The 24,055-nt window shown below is 36.4% G+C and overlaps 2 protein-coding genes across 5 annotated transcripts in view; one reads left to right on the top strand and one right to left on the bottom strand.

Moving 5' to 3' along the window:
* LOC145988871 (putative ATP-dependent DNA helicase HFM1) overlaps positions 1 to 20,421 on the top strand; it is a 357,472-nt gene extending 337,051 nt beyond the window's left edge. For both annotated transcript variants that reach the window (XM_083124130.1, XM_083124131.1), the window contains 5 exons: positions 5,454 to 5,535; positions 10,343 to 11,424; positions 16,318 to 16,457; positions 16,753 to 16,814; positions 19,713 to 20,421. In XM_083124130.1, the coding sequence (XP_082980256.1) occupies positions 5,454 to 5,535; positions 10,343 to 11,424; positions 16,318 to 16,457; positions 16,753 to 16,814; positions 19,713 to 19,767 (1,421 nt within the window). In that variant the 3' untranslated portion in view covers positions 19,768 to 20,421. The remainder of the gene's footprint in view (positions 1 to 5,453; positions 5,536 to 10,342; positions 11,425 to 16,317; positions 16,458 to 16,752; positions 16,815 to 19,712) is intronic.
* A 646-nt stretch (positions 20,422 to 21,067) lies between these two features.
* mRpS23 (mitochondrial ribosomal protein S23) overlaps positions 21,068 to 24,055 on the bottom strand; it is a 63,533-nt gene continuing 60,545 nt past the window's right edge. For 2 of the 3 annotated variants that reach the window (XM_083124132.1, XM_083124134.1), the window contains exons 3-4: positions 23,156 to 23,495; positions 21,379 to 21,515 (exon numbers count right to left, since the gene is read on the bottom strand). In XM_083124132.1, the coding sequence (XP_082980258.1) occupies positions 23,159 to 23,495 (337 nt within the window). In that variant the 3' untranslated portion in view covers positions 21,379 to 21,515; positions 23,156 to 23,158. Of the gene's footprint in view, positions 21,516 to 23,155; positions 23,496 to 24,055 lie in introns of all 3 variants that reach the window. The other variant, XM_083124133.1, reaches the window with a different exon arrangement.

Genomic DNA, 24,055 nt, shown 5'->3' with positions numbered 1-24,055 from the left:
TCAGTGTTTGGAAGTAACTAGTTACAAATAACTCATTACAAGTTGCAATGTTCAAGACCCCCCCCCCCCCCCCCCCCCCCCGCAAATATATATATATATATATATATAATGGATAAAAGCAAGGAGGGCCAAAAGGGCTTTATATATATATATATATATATATATATATAATATATATATATATATATATATATATATAATATATATATTTGTTTATTATAAACTCAACATAACAAAGTCTGTTAGTACATATGTCTTTCACCTTTACCACTTATGTGCATTTACCTGCACCACTTCTGGTCCTCGAAGAGATAAAGGGGGGGGAGGCAGGGATCATTCAATTTATTCCCTCGCAGTGAAGGTGCCAGGGGGACCTAATTTCTATTTAGGGCGTGGGGGCTGATGACATCATGGGCTCCCCTGTAAGAGAAAGTAGGAAGCATGTGGTACCCCCAACCACAGCCGGGAACTGGCCATAGCCAATCGATACTCCCAACGAGCAGGACACTTAAGTAAAGGATCAAAGGATACTTACTGCGACACCCCCGGCGCTAGCTGGGAATTGGCAAGCCAACCAGTGTCTCCTATATAGGAATGGCAGGTTAAGAAGGAAGGTCCTGGTACTCCCGGACAAGCCAGGCAGGAAGAACCTGAGCACCTATCAGCCGAAGCGATTGGACCAGGTAGGTAGGTTGCTGCTAGGCTCTTCTTCTTTCCTCTTAATTCTTCCTTCTGGAATGACTGCTAGGCTTCTGACTGGGAGGCCGGTTTCCCTGTATGTTCGCCAGTTGCCATCAGGAACCAACTGAGCTCCCAGCCTTGTTGCGCTGGCTTTATGCTCGTGGTAGCACATTGGTTGCGAAAATCCTAACTAAGAGTACACATTGCCAACTCACTTTTTGTTTACATGTTGCAAACTCCGTACTGAGAATTATCATGGTTTGATATTGAGAAATCACTAGATGCACGTGTTACCATAACATAAACTGTGTGCTTTAAGACAATACAATTAATAATGAGTCACACAGGACTCTGCAATACTAAACAATGGATTTAACAGTGTAAATGACAATAATTAATAACGTTCACAGAACAAGTTAAATTAAAAACTAAAGATGTATGCCTCGCAGGGACATTAAGCTCAACTCTTTCAACTGACATGTTAATTTAACCTGAATATTGTGACCACACAGGGTCTAATAATGTTAGTGATGACCACGCAGTGTCTATTAGTAAAAGGGTGACCACGCAGGGTCCATTAGTAAATGGCGACCATGCAGGGTCTTTACAAAGTAATAGTTACTTTTTTTTAGGAATTAAAACTGTAACTAGTTACTTTTAAAATCAAGTAGCAACTCTAACAGAGTTACTTTTTTGCAATAGAAGTAACGTTTCAACAGTTACTCTACGACTTAAATTGCTAACTTGAATATTTGTAACATGGAAGAAGGGCTAGATTTGCTACTTTGAAGATTTTCGTCCAATCACCTGAGGCAAAATTTCAAGGCTGACTGAAAGTATGGATGCCAACTATCTGCTTGGTTCCCCTGTTCTTCAAAGAGCAATGGGGAGGAGGAATCCTTCCCAGGGCCAGGTCTCTTGTCTTGACAAAAATTTTCAGATTTCAACGTTACTCATACTGAGAATGGAATCTACTTCAGGAAGTCGCCAAGGGAGTAACAAACAGGTGTGCTTGGTTGATAGCTTCAGAACAACGAGTCCTTTTATTTGATCTGTGATAGCGATAGAGAATGCAAGTGCTTTGTTGCTGATTTTCTGCAGTGGTAAATGGCTACTGCTTGCAAACCAAAATCCACGAATTGACATATCAGCACCTACAGGTATGTCAACATGGACCTTAAATAGTTCTTTATTATTTCGATTTCCTTTTTAGAGTTATGTTGTTCGCCTACACGTGGTGTATGCTTACTTATAGAATGAAGAGGCATGTGTTGCTTGTCGCTTTGATCTAAAATCTTCCTTAATGGAGTGTTCATACTGAAAGGACAGGCAACAAGCGACACGAAAGTTTCACACCAAAACGACAAGCAACACCTCAGTCAATCTGCATGCACTCACCGTGCGAATAATGTACCAAGGCAAGATGGTATTGAGTCCAAGCATCACATTTCAGTTTGAAAGGTTTCATGTGTTATTAAGGGTTCGTTTCCAAGCGACGTGTTGCTTGTTGCCTTCGAAGTGACAAGAGACATGGGAATTTCACACCGAAGCGACAAACTATACAGTCCCTTCAATCTAAAAGAAAGCATTTATCACGTATTCCAACAGACCGAATGACATGCATGCGATAAGCGACAAATAAGGCTTGTCATGTTGCCTCCGTTCAAAAGTTTCTGAAGGTTGCTGTCCAAAAGATACGTGTTACATGTTGCTTTGCTCTGAAAGTTCAATATATCAGTGCTCTTTTTCATTACTGCTATAATTCTTATAAGAACTTCTGTAGACTGTGAAAATGGATTGTTTTCTTTAAATTCTAAGCTTGCCGCTGGGAAGCAACAATTTTTTTAAAAAAAATAAATGTGTGTAGTGTGAATACAAAAACCTATCCAGAACTGCAATACTTAGTTCAGTACACAAAGGAAAGGATTTCCAGTAGTCTCTATTGTTAAATATCTTTTACTAAAATTAAAGCTTTATAAAATGTTTATCGGGAATTAGAAACATGAAATTTTAAAAGAATAAACAAATAATTATTTTTTTAAATGGAAAGCCCGCAATTTTCTTCATGCAGTTTACAATATTTTCTTGAACTGCCCATTCTCTATCACAATTCTTTTCACAAAAAATAGGTACCTGAATCGGTATTTTATGAATTGCATTTGTATCTGGAGTATTATCACAAAATAAAATTAATAACCTAGAATAAGTTCAAAAATGGGAAGTAAGGATGGTTAACTTCCCATTATTTAAGAGTATTAAAAATGTTTAGATATTCGTTCACTACTCTTTGTACGATGCTGGTCTGGGTTTCCAAGGAAATTACTTTATGCCAAGTAAATAAGTATTTGCAAATGTTTAAATATTTTTTTAAATTAGGCACACACAAGAGATGTACTACGTAGAACTTTCAGGGAAAATTCAGGCTTGACTAGGAGTCAATCCCAGGTCTCTGGCATACCATGCCATTGCTCCATGCAGTGAGCTATCAAATCAGCCTGGCCTGGTGTGATTTTTTGCTGCTGCTGTTTTACTTGTTTGGAATCGTCTCTGCTAGTGCTACTGCAACAGAATCTGTTGCCCTTGAAACACTGTAGGCCAGGGGGTCTTCAACTCCTCCGACAGTGCGGGCCACATTAACGATTTCAGTGATGCTCGCAGGCCCCGAAGCCATACTACAGTATTGAGAACCATAAGATGCTGCCATCTACCATTTACTTAATCTGTTTTTTATGTTAAGTACTTAATTTTTCAAACGGGCACAGGCCACGGCAAAGGGCTCTGTGGGCCATGCATTGAAGACCCCTGCTGTAAACTGTTTTCGGAGTTAAAACTGTAGCATGAATGTTTTTGTTAATGTTCTACTGTCAATTTTGTTGTTCTTCATTCATAATCCAAGTCGTGATTAAAGCTAGAGAAGTATATCATCTTAAAATAAATAAGGATATGATGATGATATTTATTACTTCTAATGTGCTAGCCAGTTGCCTGTATGAACTACATGCATATTTTATACAGTTATGAAATATAATTATTTGAATACTAATACATAGCATATAGCACATATTTAATAATAATCCTGTCCCAAAAGTTAATATTGGCCACATTGCTAATCGAAAACATGGTGCATTTTTGCATTACCAGCTGTGCTTAGTTAAAATATGAGATGTTTTTCAATTTAGAATGTGTGTTATTTATTGTTATGGTTAATTCGAAAAGTGGTTTTCGTATTTGAAACTGAACCCCCCCCCCTTTTCATGAGAAATAATTAGTAATTTGTAGGGCCTCCCCAATGGCGCACTGGTAGTGTTGTCGCTTGTAATCAAGGGGTCCCAGGTTCGATACCCACTGGAGGCAGTTTTGTATCCTACTGTAAACTGTAGGTCCAGTCCCGATTAGCCTTTCTGTGCATAAAGTGAACTTAAAACACCAAATCAATCAATTCGCAATTTGTCCCCTCCCTACAGGAATACCTTCCGCCTCCACTGAGTAATATAAATTAATGAAGACTTACATTATTAAGACTTATGTACCAACCAGAAGCATAAATAAAATGCACGTAAGTCTTCATATATTATTTTATTCCAGTTAATGATCATCAGTTGTACATACAACGTAATTGCTTGCAATAAAATTTTCAGTATGAAATAACTGTAAAAGTAACTTACAGTTACTTTTCAAGCACAAGTAACTGTAACTGAGTTACTTTTTAAAATGAGTAACTGTAACTCTGTTACTTTTTGAGGCAAGTAACTGTAACTAACCTAGTTGCTTTTAAAAAAGTAACTTTCCGAACACTGCTGGTATTGAGTATTGGTAATAAAATGTGAAATTGTATATTGCTATCAGTAGCTGTTCAGCTACGCAAAAATATAAACCAAACTACACGTTTGCACAATATAATCTGTAATTTATATACATGGACAAATAGCCGACAGCTTTTCTAAATTAGTGCTTCTTAAAGGGATCAGCTTCCATTTTTTTTTTCATCAATCAGCAGGGAGATGTCAAGTTCTCCACACACTGAAATATGCCAGATCGAAGAGCAATTATGAAGATAAGTGAAGGGAATTGCTTCAGTTGTCACATTCCCGTTTTCACTTTCTATACCCAGTGACTCAATAAAGTGGAACCAGTAAATTTTAGTTGTGTTCCAAAGGCATTGATCCTGTTGTTGTAGCACTGACAAAGACAACTCCACGCAAGTAAAGCAGCGACATCATAATCAGGTGAAACTAGGGCCAGTTGGTAGAGCAATGACATGGTATGCCAGAACTGGGTTCAAGTCTTGGTCAAAATCTGCATTTTTCCTGAAACTTCTCTGTAGTACGTCTCCAGTTTGTACCAAATAGTAAGGTTATAGAGAGAACTATTAGCAATAGAATGGTATTTGAAAGAAACACATTGAAAAAATCATTAATGTGTTTTAGATATAATATAACCCTGTGATGCAATATTATATATTTTAGAATTGACCTTACTAATACTGAGGTTATTTTTTTTGTATCTCATAAAATAAAACTGTTGTAGTGTACACCTTCATAATCATTTCGTCAAAGTGCCAAACATATGTTCTTTGTGAGTGTCTCTCTCTTCATCAATTTCAATTATTCATCATTCATCCTCATTGTTGCAATTAGCCAAAAGTGGCAGAAAAATTAACACAAAATAAATAAAAAACAAATACCTATGATTTTGTAAACAATACATTGTTGCAAAAAAGAAGCATACAAAATTATCTGACTTGATTTAATTGTGCTTTATTTTCTTTACAGAGTTTGTGCAGCGAAAGCAAGGCATTGCTTTGAAAAGTAGAACTTCAGAGAATAGATTTCCTGTGCCAGATTTTGAACTATTGTAAGTCAGTCTCCAAAAATTTAATTACTGTAGTTACTTAATTTACATAGTAAAATAAATCTGCATTTTTCCTGAAACTTCTCTGTAGTATGTCTCCTGTTTGTGGTTAATTGTACCTGAGCTATGAGAATACGTTTCTCCCACATGATTCAATGGAATTTAGAAGTTTGTTTTCCTTTGTTTTTTGAAATTGGATATTTGGAAACTTTCATCAACGTTAGCATAAGATAGAGCTTGAATTTAAAATTATTATGTAGGAGTTGCAGTGGCAGATCAAAGAATTACACTTGGGGTGGGAAAACCGAGAATACATTGTAACTTACATGTCATTGTTCCATTAAAACAGTTATTTATCCACATACCCAATACCCCTTAACAATAATCTAACATTGTTGCAACACATTCCTAAAATTTTTCACAAAAGACTAATTGATGGTCATTTTTGCACTAAATTTACCTTTACATCTCCTCCCAGATAATACATAATACATGAACCGATCAGTTTGTCCCAGTGGTCCATAGATTAGCATAATACATTGTGAAAATAAGAGTCCTACACATGGTATGGATGTTATTTATCTTTCTCCTTTACCAAAATTGATAGCATGTAGTCATGAAAATGTAACAGTAGAAAGAGGCAACATAAGATGAACACCAATTATTGTAGAGAATACATATGACCAGCATTATTTTTAAACTCTGAAAACGTGAAAGAAACACAGGCATACAGTGAACACTTTAGTGAACAATAATATTAGATATATTTCACAAAAATTTTGGATTTGTAAATGTAGTTTTGTTAGTGTATGTTTCATTTCTGCTATTTTTGGCTAATCATGGTGCTGAGAATAAGTGATGATTAGACGAAATTGATGAAGCTATACTCTCCAAGAACAGGGCCTCCCTGATAGCATTGTTGTAACCTCATGGACTTGTAATCAAGGGGTCCCGAGTTCGATACCTGGTGGAGGCACATGGCATAGTGGTTCGGATCCCACTTTAAACTGTAGGCCCAGTACTGATTATCCTTTTTGTGTATAAAGTGAACTTATACCAACAATTCAATGCATGCCCAGGCTGGAACCAGTGGCGATTTCTCTGGGTGTGTAAGTCGTGCGTCAAAGCCCAAAGGAAAATGAAATAAAGAAGAAAGTATCTGTACTTTTATAAATTACGATTTTGAACGTTTTTCTTTAATTGTCAGTTTTGAGCACCCGGTAGTTTTCGAACACAGTGCAGCACGCAGTGGTTATCAGGCAGGCAGATCTGTCCGGGATGGGCAGGATGTTGGCGAGGAAGTCCAACGTCTTACCACTGCCAAAACATAGAATGACCACGCATGCGCACCCTGCCACCCACCACCATGGTTAGCTTCTCAAGGCGTTGTATTTGTTTCCAACGATTTGGCTTTCATTCACAACGCGTTTCGCGTTGTTTTGCTCGTGATTGTTGTGCAAAAGTATTTAAATAATTATTTTTCTTCGCTTTCGTATTCAGAGAAGAAACAGGTGATTGACAATGGTCGACCATGTCCAAATCTCACGATGTCAACATATGTTAAAGGAAAAAGTGGTGCTAGAAAAGGTTTTGAGAGTCATTTTCGAAAAGAACTATATGAAGTTTCAGACTGGCTTTGCGGTGTGATGTGGTGAATAAATTTTACAGTTGGACATGTTTATTATTCTCGACTAAAAAAAAGTGTTTGGAATTATCAAGTGTATGCGGATTTGAATCATCTCAATACTGCAGTGAAAAAGCACAGCACAGTGAGTCTGAATAGCATCTTTCTAGTTTCTTTAAGTTTAGTAGTTTTGTTGCCACCCCAACTAGAATTGATGTTCTTTTGGATTCTTAACGAAAAATGAAATAGAGCTACACAATTAAAAAGTAAAAAAGAACACGGAAATTTTAAAGAGGTTGATTAATGCCGTGTCTATTTAGCAAAGCAAGAACTGCCATTCCGAGGCCATGAGGAAAATGCAGCATCTCTAAATAAGGGCAATTACATGGAATTCCTTATTGCAAGTGCCGAGTTTGATCCATCATCAAAAGAACATTTATTAAATTCTACAATTTTTCGCGGTACTTCAGCAGGCATTCAAAATGATTTAATAAATTCAGTTTCAGGTGTTTTGAGATATGAAATCTACAATGAAATTCAAAACACAGACTTTGTGGCTATCATGGTGGATGAAACCTCAGACATTAGCAATAAATCTCAGGTGTAAACCGTGTTACTTTTTTTTTCGGTTTAACAAGAAAGTGATTGAAAGATTTCTTGGATTTCATGACATGAGCGCCGATAAAACTGCAGGAGCTCTTTTTAGTCACATGACTGAAGTAATGGATACATATTAGTGTGGGGATAAATAAATTGCCCAGACATACGATGGATCTTCGGTAATGAGTGGCCATTTGAATTATATTTTAATATTTTAAATGAAATGTTCGGAGAAAATTTGTAATATTTGTTCACAGAAATTAAAGGGGGAGGGGTTAACACTCCTTCTTTGCCAACGCTTAACTTCAGGATCAGGAGACGCCACTGGCTGGAAGTTGAACATGAGAACTTCGGAAGCGAGATGGAAAGTTGATCATTGGTTTGAGTTGGTGTTTTAAGTCCACTTTATGCACAGTAAGGCTAATCGGGACTGGACCTACAGTTTAAAGTGGGATCCGAACCACTTGCGCCTCCACCGGGTATCGAACCCGGGGAAAGTTGATCACTAAGGCTCTACTGGCCCTTGGCCTGTGCCAGCCAAGCCATTTTTGAAAAGGCCTGGCTGTTTGGAAAACCATTACGATATTCAAATTTCTGAAAATTTACATCTGTTTAGAGTTTTCTTGTGACTTGCTTTTGCTGTTGTCTAGATATCTGTGATGGAAAATAGGCTTAAGGAATCATGAAACTATTGTGAATATCTAGACAACAGCAAAAGAAAACCACATGAAGATTCATATGAATGCTCTAGAAGGAATTCTAAGTAGATACAACTTTGCAGTGTTGTTTTTAAAAAGGAAAGGAATTTTAAAAAATTACTTCTGTCATTGGCCAAAAAGACCAAAATGTAAAATCGAGGAAAATTTTGTAACATATTGCTATGTTGCGACCATGAACATTGGATGTATTATGCAGGACAATGTAAAATCTGGGAACATAAAATTTTCCTTGCTGGGGAAATAGTGTTCTCCACTTTGAGTACTGCCACAAGATCAATATGATAAAAATCTTCAAATGTGGTTAAATTTATTAATACTGTATCTTAAAAGATTGACTGGTTGGGGCCAATACCACTTCCTCTCTTCTCAAACAATCTCCATCCCATCTTTGGAGTTTAAAATATCTGATAAAATTCTTGAGTTCTTTATATGCCATATTCCCACTTTATTGACTGGTACTTATTTTTTCTCTCTCTTTATTTAAATTACCTTCCCCTGGGGTATATGGCTTGTTTTCATTATTGTTAATTTTTTAAAACAAAGAAAAAATCTCCTACATGAATTTGATAAACATGATACAGTATGTTATCAACATTCCAAAGACATTTGTTTGCATCCAAAAGGAAAAGTGGCAGTTAAACAACAAAATTGATAGGCCAGTTGATTATGTTTTCATAAGTAACAGACTATTTATGAACGAAGTGAACATATCTTAATTCTTTTTAAATACTTTTAAATGTTTACAGCATACATCTCTGATCTTTTTTATTATTATTATTATTATTTATTTGTTCAGCACAGGATACATTTCCCAATTATGTCGAACATAATACACTGTGAATAAATAACAAGACAGAAGAGAGAAAAAAGAATACATGAAAGTATGAACGTCTATGTACACAATATTTACATCAATTTATGAACTTATTGTTGTCATTATCTTTTTTTTCAGCACACTACGTGAGTCTGTGAACATATCGAAGTCTACAGTTTTTAATATTTCATTCATCGTGTCCTGCATGTGCACTGCAGGTGAAAACCTATGCGTGTTCACCCTTGACCTCTCCGTGTAGAATAATTTTCGGTTTCTTGCACTGTGTCGGCCTACATTAAAGTTTATACTTTCTAACAGTGCAGAACACTCACAGCCGTGATTAATCAGTTTCGGTAAAAAAATGACATCACTGACGACTCTTCTGTTGAACAAAGTTTCCAGACCGAAATGCTTGCATAAAAATGTATAGTTCTTTTTGTGCACAGCCATTTCACAAAATGCCTTTGGACGCTCTCCACTTTCTCTTGCCATGTTTAGAAATTTATGAAAATATAACAATACAAATACCATTTCACAAAATTGATATTCTTCTGTATTTCATAATTAAGATATTTGTTAACTGCCATTTATCTATAAAACTACATTTTCTTAAAATTTGTGTCAATTTTTTGTTCTTAAAACACACTTTCTAACTACTTGATTAAAACTGTATAAAATGTAAAAAAACAAAAAAAAAAAAACATTTGGAAACACAAAATATACATTAATTGTATCCATCACTTTCTTTTTTCTGGGAAGAAATGTTCCGGTACTCTTCAAGTTGATTTTTTCTTGTGTCCATCATAAGAACTACTCAAAACATTGTGGTATGGTCATAAATAATCACCTATAAAAAATGGTGATGGTGCAGAGTACCATTGCATATCACCAGAAAAAAGAAAAAAGCACCGAGTGTATACAATAAAAACGTGATTTTTGCTAACTATATTATGTGATTTCAAATAGTGAGAACATGTCTTAGGACAAAACAATTGATATACTTCTATAATTTAAATTATGAATAATATACTAAAATTCTTTCTTTCTTTACAGAGATGATGTCCAGCTCAATGCTTTGCTTACTCCTCCGAAAGAAGATGAGCCCAAACCAAAGAAGACGGCCGGTGCTCACAGCGCTTTGGATTCCTCTGTCTTAATGAGCAATGGGAGTCTTGTAGGCCAACAGATGGTTCGCCCATTGTTGTCACAGCTAACACAGGGTTCATCAAAAGCAAAGTCTTTCAGTACAATATGTACTCAAACTGATGAAAAATTCACTTTAAAGGAAAGCAGTCGGACTTCCATGCTAGAATGTGAACAGATTGGTACATGCAGAGATAAAAATAGGCAAGAAACTCATCCTGGTATACATGTTGATCTAAGTAAGGAGAAATGTGAAACTGCAAGTGCACAAAGCAGTGACTTAATCTTCAAAGAGCCGTGGATACCGCAACGTAGCATTCCACATGAAAGACATAATTCTACATATGAAAGTAGCACACAGCAGCATGTACCCTGCAGTCAATCCAGCATACGTTCTAAGCACTTCATAAGTGAAGAAGAATTTCCACCAAATGGCAGTTCCAGTTCATATGTCGGCGAGTTTGAGCATATAAATTTAGAGGAATCACATAAGCAATGTACGCAATGTAACAGGAGTGGAATAACCAGTGTTGTTTCTCATTTACCTCCACATCTGCAATCGCAAAGTGTTACTTGGAAAGTGCCTGTAACTGGTTTACATGGATCTCATGAAGACTATGATGTCACAAGTCGGTACAGTAGACCACATGGCGATTTGTACCTTGAAAAAGGGTTCAAAAAGATGACACATGATTGTGAAGGATGCATACCAGTTACCCACGTACAAGATCCAAAGGAATTTATTCGTCCTAGGAACAGAAATACTAAGGATCTGCCTTTGTCTGGTTTTCAAGGCAGCTACTCAACAGTGGAAAGTAGTCACCCTGCACTTCAGAAACCAAACACCATCAGCACGAAACCAGTCCAAAAACCTGATTGGCCAGATTTAATTGCCAGCACAACTTTAAAGGCACCAATAGAATTGTTTGATCCACCTTCCCAACCGGATAACTCCTCTAATCAAAACTTCAATTTCAATCCTTTGAAAGAAGGTAAGTTTCTTCTTGATTGTTTCATACTATTGCTAGTGTCAGTACTAAGCCGTAACAATGACAATATATTATTATTCATACTAGTGTTGGAACGGAGTGAATAGTTAACTAACTTTTGAAAATACTTTTGCCGAGACAAATACAGTGTGTTTCAAAAGTCACGCAACCCAAATTTTGAAAATTTATATCACGAAAACCATAAGAGATATTTACATAGGGTTTGCTGCATTATAAAGCCTCATCCTTTGAGATATTTTTCAATGCTTAATATTATCAAATTTATTCCATACAGAAAATTAAATAAAGTTATGACTGGCAGAAGGCAGCGTTAAATTTTTTCCACAAATGCACTTTTGAGTGAGAAAACTATATAAGAAATTATCGGAGATTCACAATTAGACGTCTGATGACTGATCCCATGTCAATCTGTCATTTGCGACTAATAATGATCATGTGCAGCATTTGATTGATTTATGACTGGCGATTTTATGGGTTGAGTGAAAAACTGCTATATTTGGGACATATCTCCATAGTGGCACCACTAGCAGGTTGAAATTTTGTCACCAGATGCACGCAATATGTGCCTAAGTATTGTCCATACATTTACGTGAAAAATCATAAATCATGATTTTGTAGCGAAATTGGACTCTTGAGAGAATCCTATGTTGCCCCTGGCTACCCTGAATTTTCTTCGCTCACACTTCGCCACTACAGTGCCTGGTTGATCCAGCATGGCGTATTCATTGGAGAACCGCGTGTGCATTGTTGAGTATTTTACTACTCATTCTTACACTCATGTGCAAGAAGTTTTTCAAGATAAATACCCTGCTTCTGCTGTACCTCACAAAGCAACTGTTTTACGACTAGTGTGTCGATTTCGAGAAACCGGAAGTGTATGGGACAAAACAGGAAATGGTCGCTATTGTTTTTAACCGATGTGGGTACACGCCTGGAACAATCTCCAACCAAAAACCTGAGAAAACTTGCGTCTTAAGTGGACTTGTCACTTTCCAGTGCTCATAGGGCTGTGAAGAAAGCTATCGCGTTCGCGCTGTTCAAGAACTGCGACACCTTGATAAGGATACACGTTTGAAGTACTTCAGGTTGTTTCGATATCTCATCGAAGAAAATGGCATCATTAATTAATTCCTTGTTTTTTACTGTTGAAGCTTGGTTCCATTTGAATGGTTATGTCAGCCAAAACAACAGAAAATGATCTTCTGAAAATCCTCATGCGTTCCACGAGGTACTGCTCCATCCACAAAAACTTGGAGAATGGTGTGCCATATCTCGACGAAGTATTGTGAGTCCCATTTTATTTGAGTGAACAGTGGATGGTATTGTGTACCGAGATATCATCACTCAGTTTATTTCCCTGCTTGAAGAGGATGAACGCGATTAATGGTTTCAGCAACCTCCAACAAAACTATGGCATTTTTGCATGAGTTTTTTCATGAAAGGATTATTTCCAAAAAATTGTGGTCAGATTTATCCTCTCTAGATTTCTATCTTTGGGGTTACCTCAAAGGAGTAGTTTACAGAACACATCCAACCACCCTGCAATAATTTAAGACCAACATTGAAACTGCAATTTTGAACATTAAGGAGGAAACACTTCACCGAATTTCAACCAACATGCTTAGAAGAATGTGAGCATGTATCCATGAGAAAGGCACCCGCTTTGAGCATCTCCTGTAAAAGTGACACTTTTGCTATTGTTGTCAGACTGTTTCTCTTTTCCGACTTGACAGCAATCAACAATATCAAACACCAACAAATGATCCCACAAATTGTTAAGAGTTGGTATTTACAGTTGAAGATCAATTCCCAGATGTTTTCAGCAAATTAACAATGTTTATAAAATATTGTAATTATTTTTGTTTGGATAAATGATAACAAATTTATTGACCCAGTGATAGCCTACATGATTAGTTTAGTGATTTAATCGGAACACTTAATGTCCAAATTGTAAAAATAATAATAATAAAAAGTAGACACAAACACAGAAAAGCCGGACGTGTAGTAGCCGCACTTATGACTCGTCCTTACCATTTCGTAACAAGCTCTCGTCAGCCGTGTTAGAATGGCAGAGTTGCCAGGAGCATAGAAATTTACACTTTAAAGTAAAATTTCGGTGCAAAATTATGATTTTGATATTTCATGCAAATTTAGGACCAATATTTAAGCACATATTGTTGAGAAATTTTCGACCTGCTAGTGTTGCCAGCTACAGAGATATGTCCCAAATATGGCACTTTTTCACTCAACCCATAAAATCGCCAGTCATAAATCAATCAAATGCTGCACATGATCATTATTGGTCGCAAATGACAGATTGATACGGGATCAGTCATCAGACGTCTAATTGTGATCTCCGATAATTTCTTATATAGTTTTCTCACTCAAAAGTGCATTTGTGGAAAAATTTTAACGCTGCCTTCCGCCAGTCATTAATTTGTTTAATTTTCTGTATGGAATAAATTGATAATGTTAAGCATTGAAAAATATCTCAAAGGATAAGGCTTTATAATGCAAGAAACCCAATGTAAATATCTCTTACAGTTTTCATGATATAAATTTTCAAATTTGGGTTGCGCAACTTTTGAAACACACTGTAGATTGGGAATTGTGCAAATATGCACATTTCATATTCTAAACAACAGGCATGATCATATTTTGTGATTAAAATGTCACTGGTTTGATATTCTAATTGTCTCATAAAGTAGAAAACTGTGGTATTTGCTGCAGTTACGTTTCCAGATTGATGAAGTTGATGGGAGTTATAATCATCCCTTTTGGCCCAGCTCTCCGTAAAAAATCTTACAGTGGTGCAGAAACAGGGGAGGGGGCATACAAGGGTTCATTGTACCCCTCAATTTTTTTTACAGTACCCCTTAAATCGTTTCATAAAAGATGAAAGAATCCCTTTTGGGTCCTCAATTAAGTTGACAGGTGCAAGATGCTGCCATTCAAAGAATCTCATTGTTAGTAGCTAAACCCAAACTGCCCAAAAGAATTGAAATCATCATGAACCTCATTACATCACTTGATCTGTGCTCTTGGAAAACTTTATACGGAAGTAAAAATTATTTAAAGTGAGTGCAAAACTATGCAAATAAGGGTACCGCTTTTCTTTTAGGCATGCACAAAGGATTACAATAATTGATATGAAAGATTCAATACATTTGGTAAAAGTATGTTGTGTCCAAGAAAGGAATGATTGCCTGCACTACATCAAATACAGGGTGAACCTAAAAGAAATAGACAGAGTAAATGCTTCATAAATCAGAAACTGTTTGTTTTATCAGGAAGCATTTAGTACTGTTCTATAGAGAACAGTTTGTATTCCTGACGTCAGCATCAAGTGAGTGCACTTGATGTCAGTGTGTGCTTATGATTTAACACTGTGTGACCATTTCTGGTGTGGATACGTCAAGGACTGGGTTTTTGTTCCTTCCCTTCCTACAAGTGTGGATGATGATCTTAATGCATCACAACAGCTGCTGCAACTGTTGACGTGTGCCTGGTGAGAACCTATCGCATTGATATCTGTTGTGTTACAAAAGGATCACACATAGAACATTTGTAACTTTGCCATGTAAACTTCAGGACATACTCTTCCAACCATGTATTTCACCAATGTTATTAAAACTTTTGTTTCTGTAAAACTTCGCAACTGTCTATTTCTTTTAGGCTGATCCTGTGAGGTGAGAATGTGAGATCCACTACTATAAATTAACTGTCATTTTTGCCAGCATTGTTCGTGTTCATGTTCATATTGCAACTGAAGTTGGCATATTGTTTTTTTTACCAGTAGTGTGGTAAATTATTATATCCTTGTCCAAATATAAATTATTGTGAAAAAATATAAATATACAAGACTCTTACCATGGTCTACACTCTATAGTTTTCACTACAGGAGGGTCCTTCTGAAACTTGGAATATTAGTGTATATGGCAAGGCCAGCTGAACAAATAATTCACTATAAGACATTTGTGATAATTTATTATGGCGATATTTCACATTTAGGATCCCTTTTTGTGATTGTTTCATCGAAAGAATAATTAGTCAAAACCCCTAGTTCATGAATATTAAGTAAAATCAAGTGTTTAACTATTTCTATGTTGTTATTATTATGATCTCCATAAACACTTGCCTCTGCATATCAGTATAGTAACTGGAACTTGCAATATAATGTGGTCTCAAAAGCCATAAGTCAGCTGGGATGAGACTCTGTGTGCTGACCACACATCACTCAGTAAAAAGCCACTCGGCAGGCCTTGGACCTGTTTTGGCAATGAGTTTGGTTTTATAATGATATAATTATAAATACAGGGTGTACCAGAATGATAGTGCAAACTGAAACAGTAAAAAGTGCATGATAGCAGAAGCTAAAAAGTCTCAATAAACATGGGGTTTGTGAGATAATTGTGAATGTATGGTTACAATCCACCACTGACTTGATTGTTTGTACACAGCGTATGGTTATTTTCATGTGAGGTGCCACAGTCCTACTTAGTAACAAATAACAGAATTAGATATCCCTGTTGCTTTTTTTTTTTCAAGAACTATTGCACTGTACAGTATGTTACATGTGCGGCAGTGTTCAGTTTTAAACAAAGAAACCTCGTAATGCACAAGGAAACAAGCATACAGTGTGTAGAAACAATCGAGTGAGTGGTGGATCGTAACCATACATTATCAATTATCTCGAAAACGAACCATTTGCAAACCCCATTCTTACCGAGACTCTTTTACTTCTACTATCATGTACTTGTTACCATTTCAGTTTACTTCTGGTACACCCTGTATAATTCCAATTTTGAGTGAAACTTATTCAGTAGAACTGCATTTGGTGCATTCAATTAATTATCACCATTTAATTTATTTTAGAGAAGCAAGAACTCTCTCCGCACTCCTTCCTCAGCATATACGAGTCAACTGCTCTGTGCCAGGAACAAAGAAGTGGGCGACTATCACCAACACCAGGGGACATTTATCCTGATTATGCATCACAGACAGAATTAACAGAGGTAACCTTAGTCCTATTTCTTTTATCCTTGTTTCTGCTTTTTTGTCCTGTTTATTTAGTCAGCATCCATCTTATTTGTAGTCATTTGATGTAATATGCCTGATTACATTTCAACTGATTTTAGCCATGTGAGTAAAGGTCATTCATGTTCTTTAAACTCAGCACCTGGGGTCTGCTGTAGCTAAGCTCTGGGTGCAATATAACATTATGGGAAAATTTTATGAAGTGGGGCCATAAAATGAAGGTATCACTTCATTATACAAAGTTATACATTTTTTAATCATTTTCTCTTTCAGGGCATTCGTGTATTAAAGAAGAGGCCACATTTTCCTACATCAAATCTTCAAGACTTCAACAGGTAAGTACTACAACACTTATGTAGAAAGAGGATAACAACATATAAATCTGGCAACAATTGTGACATTACAGCTTCTAGGCATCTACTGTAAGCAGCTGATAGCCATGTCCTGCTTCCTCCACACACAATACCTGATTTATCCTCTTTCTTTATCTGCTGGTAAAATGTCGAGTTATTAACTTTTGGTGTACTGTTTGATCTTACAGGTCTGTTTATACACGAGTAAAGGAGACTTGTTCTGTTCAGCATGTGGCAAAAGGGAGCTTTCGGACTGAAGTGACAAGAGGCATGTAATGTTAATTGGACATTATGCATTGTCTAGTGCTTTTAACTAGTCCCGGGCTGGGGCCGTGCAGTCTAAGACATCATGCTTTTCGACTCTGGCCATGGGACGCACCCAGGTTTGAGTCTCCTGGCAATAGCAGTTCCCTCGAGATTTTGGCCTATGTATGGGACCGGGGGCCAGACACCATCGTGAGGAAATTGGGGAGCTACTAATGAGTAGCATAACCCAGTAATGAAAACCTACAACTGGGGGCTCGTCGTGAGGGGCAGGTGGAAGAGAAGCCAGCAGTCGGTAGGTACACCAGGGCCCCCAATGGGCTGTTGTGCCATGGGTTTTATTTAGTGCTTTTAACTATACATATTATAACACACATTTCAAAAGTGAACCTCATCTCTTTGTCTCCAGGTGAACAAATTTATTTTTGTCAGTGGTTGGGATCGAACTTACACCTGATCTGTGATTTAACTAATCTGCTGTGCTAACAAACTACTCCATGTCCCCCCCTCTCCTCAACTGGGATGACTTGTCAAGTTTTTAGCCTTTGCTATAAAGTCTGCTTCTTTGATTTTCCTTAGTTTCCAATTTGGTGTTTTGTGTAACCAGTGGCATTGCCAGAAATTTTTCTTGGGGTGGACTCACGGGTGGACTCTGGTTCGGTGGTCATGGCCAGGGAATTTTTCAAGATGGAACGACGTTCATGAATGTTGTGCTGTACTGGAGCATTCTTGTTCATGGCTCAAATTCATACTTATAATACAATTATTACAAATATTTTGTATGCAATTTTTATTAGTGTTAAAAATTCGGCATATAAATTTCCTGCATTTTGTAAAAAAAAATTACTATTATAAAAATTAAACGAAATAAGATTTCATCTGTTAAAGAAAAGCATCTCTAGGCTTTTACAAGACAAACAAAGCTTGCAAACGTAACAATGGAAAAATTGTATTCAATTGATAACATTCAAAAAAGATTTAATTTACCAAAACTCATTAGTCGCAGTTACCGGAATAGTAAAAAGAATTCTAGAATAACCATTTTGATCAAATTTATTCAATAATTTCCTATTTTTGTAGGTTTACTAATTGTTTATACATGTATTAAAAGTTTAATTTGATCGTTTTGGTGCACCTAATCATTTTTCACACGTTAATGAGAGGAAACCAACCTAATGGAGAATCTAGGAACATTCTTCACTTTTGAAGTGAAACTGAGTTTTGTTAGTCAATTGTTAAGGCTGCTTTGTGTGCTTTATGCTATATTTATCAACTTGTTACTTTGCATTATTTAAATAATATATATCATGTATTCATTTTATTTGGGTGGGCTGAGACTATTTTAAGGTGGGCTAGAGCCCACCCAGTGGAGATTCCCCTGACTGTAACGTTGTTCCACTGAATTTTGTGATTCATTCTATGCATGTTCCTCTATTGTCAACCTATTTCACCTTTGCATGTGCGCTGCTTGTGTTCATCTATTCTCTTCTCTAGATGGTGTCTATATTCTCCTACGTAAGCTCACCTGCATTCAAATGGTATATTGTGTATGCAGTTTTAGCTGGCATGTATGGGGTTTTCTGGTTTGGAGCTTCTTAATGACTGCTGAATGATGTCCTAAGTTGGAATTTTGAACCGATTCTGCTTATCTTTTCTGATAAGCCAGAGTGGTACAGTATGCATACTGCTTGTCGGTGGATGGCTCTTGATCCCAAGGTTCTGGGTTCAAGTCCTGGCATGGGAGTTCCTTTTTCAGTTAATCAATTTTATCTAATTATATACCATCCTTAGTAGCAGCAGTGCTTGAGTCGTTAGATAGTCTCTCTCTGTTACGTGGGAGAACTGGCTCAATTTCTGGTTTGGATGATCTAAGGTTGGAAAATTTCAAGTGACGTCACTGTATAAAGTGGCTCTGAGATTTATCCAGCCTCAAATAAATGGGTACCTGGGGGCAACCCAGAGGGCGAAAAGGTGGCCAGTGTGTGTTGCTGATCACATCACCTCCAAAAATGGCCAGGATCAAGAATATGTTGGGCTTCATATCCCTATCTCTCTTCATGTTAAGGTGCCATGTGCAAAGGGAACTTTACCCACCTACCTTATTCTATCATGCTTGCGATCAACAACATAAAAAAGAAAAATGTATAAGGCATTCTTTGGTTCAACTGCTGGTACACCAGCAGTAACTAAATTTGCCTTTTGTCTGTGCCTAAATAAAGCTGGTTTCTCAAAGTTCATAAACCCACTTTTATTAAAATTGTATATTCCGAGAAGTTTTTGGAGTATGCCCACAGTGAAATAAAGCAGAATACGAAAACTGCACTCATTATACACTTCTGTGTAGAAAAATGTTGTACCACACCACTGATTTAAACATGTAAGAAATCAAATTTAGGGAAGTTTCCCAAAAAATTAGCAATTCTGATGTGTCACATTACCTGCAATTGTGTTTAATAAATTAATAACATTAATGTTCACTGTTTTAAAACATTCTTATTTGGAAGTTGTAACAGAAAAAAATAATTATTCACATTAGAACATTCAATTTTTTAAAGTAGACTATAACATATTATGCTTCTGCCAAAGTTACTCTTTAATATGAGTTTTTTTTTTTAGTCCTTATCAAGATCAAACTACATATAAGTCAAAGTTGGAAAGATACTACAGTTAATTTCGCAAGATTCATTACAAGAGGGGAAAAAGTCAAAATGTTATGCTTAAGGCATCATTGTATGAACACAGTTATGTGTTAATTTGCTTTGTACGTTATTAAGATTTCACTTTCAATGTTTATTGTTGAATGTAAACTGTTTGCTGCTTACCAATTCTAAAGAAATGGTACATTATGAAGTACTTGTTGTAGTGTGTCAATATTTTATTTTTGTAATCTCTAATCTATTATTAATCTGACATAATGTAAATTATTTCATATTTATTTTCATTATTTGCCAATTGGCTGTTATTTTTATTATTTAACTAAGTCACTCTGGCTTTATCTACATACATAAACATCAGTGTTTATCATCAGTCGCGCCACTTGCATCAGTTTCATTGTGCATAATGGTATTTTAATTTTGCAATGAACACCACTAAATTAATTCCTAAAAAAGAATATTCACAGATGATATACACGTTTGAAATAATAGGCTAGTTATTTATTTTTAAAATTAAAGAATTCTGACACATATCCATATTCACAAACGAATGTGAAATTTATTTCAACTATGTGAGTAATTGCCATAATTTTACCAATTGTGAAAGTGTTGTGAAATAAATCATGCATCACTTCAAAAAAATAGTATTGTTGTTTAATAAATTATTTCTCAAGAAATATTTTTTATACTTTTACATATATACGAGGGTTACAGCAAAAGTCATAGCAACATTTTTTTTTTCGTGGGAATGCGGAACCAGCACGAAAATCCAAAATATACAAATGGAAGGGAGCAGTGTATGGTATTGTGGAATGTATGAATAGTGCAGATCTAGTGCACCAGGTGTGGAATACGGAAGCAAGAAAACATCTTTAAAGATAGCATCATGCCACATGTGTTTACAAGTCTGAAAGCACCGGAGCAAAAGAGGCGCATACTATGGTATGACCCTGTTCTCCCACAGTTTCCGCCACCTTCCTGTGGCATTTTCTGGCATTTCTTTCTCGGAGAACAGCTACTTGGATACACACGCTGTTCACGTCATGACACGACGGTTGACTTAACAATGAATTACCACTGCCCTCTGTACAATAACGGTTCATCACACTGCCACCTAGTGATGTGTCTACATACTACAGGTGCCATGTTTCAGGGACATACGATCTTATTGTGGTACCATCATTTAACTTTGAGAAAAAATACAGTTGCCATGACTTTTGCTGTAACCCTCGTATATTCTTACAAATATCATTCAAGAAAAGAAAATCCTTGCAAATGGCAGCTATCCATGCTGCTTCCATTTCTCCGTTGCATAGAAATGAATTGAAATCACTTTTTAATTAATAAATCATCTATTTGACAACAACTATTTACAAATACATTGGTTCTTCAACTAAGCTGCAAACACACATTACAAACAGTATACCAAAGTTAATCCTTAAAAATGTCTTTGATGTTAACGTTAACCCCAACTTTCTCCTTTTCTAGCTGAGCATCCTTGAATGTTGACGCTATCGATGTCTTTTCTGCATCAGCATCACTGACTGAAATTGTCTGTGTTTCGCGTGCCGAAATTTTGTCCTTGAACTGTTGAAACTCAACACTGTATGTGTCACATGCTGCCTTAAAAGCTTCATCATCTGACATCTCTTTTTGCTCCTCCTTCAGTCTCCGGTAAATTCTCAAAAACCTCTCAGACTGCATTGAAGACCTCGGATCATTCAGAATCGCTGTTCCTGGTGCTCCAAATTTCTTGTAAAATTTTCTGCAAGAATGAAAGTACAACAGTAAATTAACACAAGATCCTGCCAAGCACATGGGACCACACACACACCCCTACCTCTCCCTCCTTTGTTTTGATTTGCTTGTACTGATAAAAAAAAGATCAACAAACATTTATTACATAGAATTTTCAGCGAAAAATGCTGGCTCCACCAGGACTTAAATCCAGGTCTCTGGCATACTGTGCCATTGCTCTACCACTGAGCTATTGAGCCGAACTGGCTTCACCTGATTTTTTGCTCTCATTGTTTTACCTGTGTGGAATCATCTAGATACGAGATGTAAATTTACCTACACCTTGAGGAAGAACCAGGCAACATCAACATCTACAGTATTTTTAAGGCAACAGATCCTGTTGAGGTAGCACTGACAGAGACGATTCCATGCAGGTAAAACGACGACAGCGAAAAATCATCCGAAGCCAGGTTGGCTTGATAGCTCGAGTCCTGATCGAGCCTGCAATTTTCGCTGAAAATTCTACGTAGAACATCTCCAGTGCGTGCCAAATCTTCATGTAAACATATTTATGTTTGTGAAATGGTGACTATGTAAAGAAGTAGAGTAGGTTGAAGATTTTATGGTGAAGTATAAAGAACTGTTATGCTTTAGCCCCCACCCCCCATTGTTCTAATATTTCACCTGACAACTTCCAAGGATGAAATGAATCCTGAAATCGTGAAGTTTCCACATGATACACAAGATTTTTTAAAAATCACTTTAATATTAACTCCATGATATTACACAGAGGAACACATTCCAACAGTGGAAGAAACACTAGAAGCAATGTGTTATCAGTGGATAATACTACTTTGAACAGAATAAATCTACTTAAGCTGTATAACATGTTTTATGTAATTCTAATCTCTTCTTTAATATTTCTTTCCAAAATAATCTTAGAACTGGCAATCAATTTAGCTTCGCCAGGTGAAAGAATGTGTGTGAGAAAAAGAATTTTGAACATTTTGGACACATTGAGACAAAAGAAAAATAATAATTAATAAAGTTATGATTGGCAGATTTAAAATTAGTGATAAGGATTGAACAGTGAACCATGATTATTGGTAATAATGCATCAATAAATTTGCCAACAATATTACTAATCTGGTGCCTTGGTGGTCAACTCACAATCTCACTACTAAAGGTTCTGTGTTTGAACATAGTGTGTTCCTTTGAGTGTGTCCTGTCATTAATTTCATCTAATCATCATTCATCCTAAATTGTGGAAAAAATATAAAAATTAGAAAGTATAAATACATTTAGTATTGCTAATCTGATGTTTCTATAAGTAGTTTACTTCACAATTCTACCCTTTGTAATTAATCTTATGCTTAAAATAAAACTAAACTTCATGGGGTAACAGGACCTTGAAGGCTCATAGCCTGGTAAAGAGCTTAATCATTGGGTGATGCATGGTCAGCACATAAAAGAGTCCCATCACCGCCATTTTCTACCTTTCAAGACTCTTACCAGGGATCAATATCAAGATGGATTGGACAAAAGGTGAGGGAAATAACCATTTAGCCACACAATGGCCCAACTCTAATATTTAGCTTTCTTGTAATATGCCAAGAAGTATAGCTGTAAACAATGCATAACAGCATAGTGAGAACAGGGGATATTTACCCCTTAAATAATCTCCAGTGTGTCATCGCACTGTGGGAGAAATTCATCCCTTGAGAAAACTGTTTCTTCAGTTCTAATTCTCCTTTGCTGAGGTGAAAGGGAAGAAGTTAGAGCATCCTCTCCATGACTTTCACATTTCTTTTGATGCTGGCGCAAGAGCCTTTCCTTAAATTCTTCCACTTGTGCATCCAATGCATCTGATGCAGCCTGAAATGCAGCTTCGTCTCCCATGTCTAGGTGATCTCCTGGCAGTTTATGGTCCATCTCAATGGGCTGTCCTCTATCTGCCGCAATTTTGGACTGTTCCGAGTCACAAAATGCAAGTGTGTTTTGCATTAGCCTGAAAGTAAATCATGTTTCTTAAATGTTATCACTAGGGCCCTGGACTTTATGTTATAACATATTTTTCATTTGGCTTTGAATCTAATATTGGGGTGATATCTTTACATATCTGATGAAAATCAGCCGAAATAGACAAACTTGACAAAGCATATTTTGACATATTTCACCAATTTCGTGTTTTTACAACATATTTCTGTATAATTTCATAATTCTCTCGCACATAATCGGTTCTTTCATATTTTTTTCTTCGTAGCTTTAGCACAACGGATAATTCACATTGTCGATTGCAGGATATGGAAATTACGGAGGAAGAAAGGTGCCGTCTTTTCTTAGTACAGAACAAAAATACCCCCACTTTTTTTTATCCCGCCGATAATTGATAGCCATGCAAACATTAATGAGGAAAACATTTCTCTCATTGTTGCACGGGAAGTAAAGGAGTTTTGTTCTCATTTCTTTGCCTTTTTCGCTTTTCACAAATCAGTCAAAAGTAAAAATAACATTCAGTATATTACAGCTTCTACTCTACTCTATCGGGTATGGGAGAAATTCGAGAGT

The sequence above is a fragment of the Lepisma saccharinum genome, chromosome 6 (assembly GCF_977018435.1).
Source record: "Lepisma saccharinum chromosome 6, izLepSacc3.1, whole genome shotgun sequence".
NCBI classification, from domain to species: Eukaryota; Metazoa; Arthropoda; class Insecta; order Zygentoma; family Lepismatidae; genus Lepisma; species Lepisma saccharinum.
This window is presented reverse-complemented; position numbering and strand designations above follow the sequence as displayed.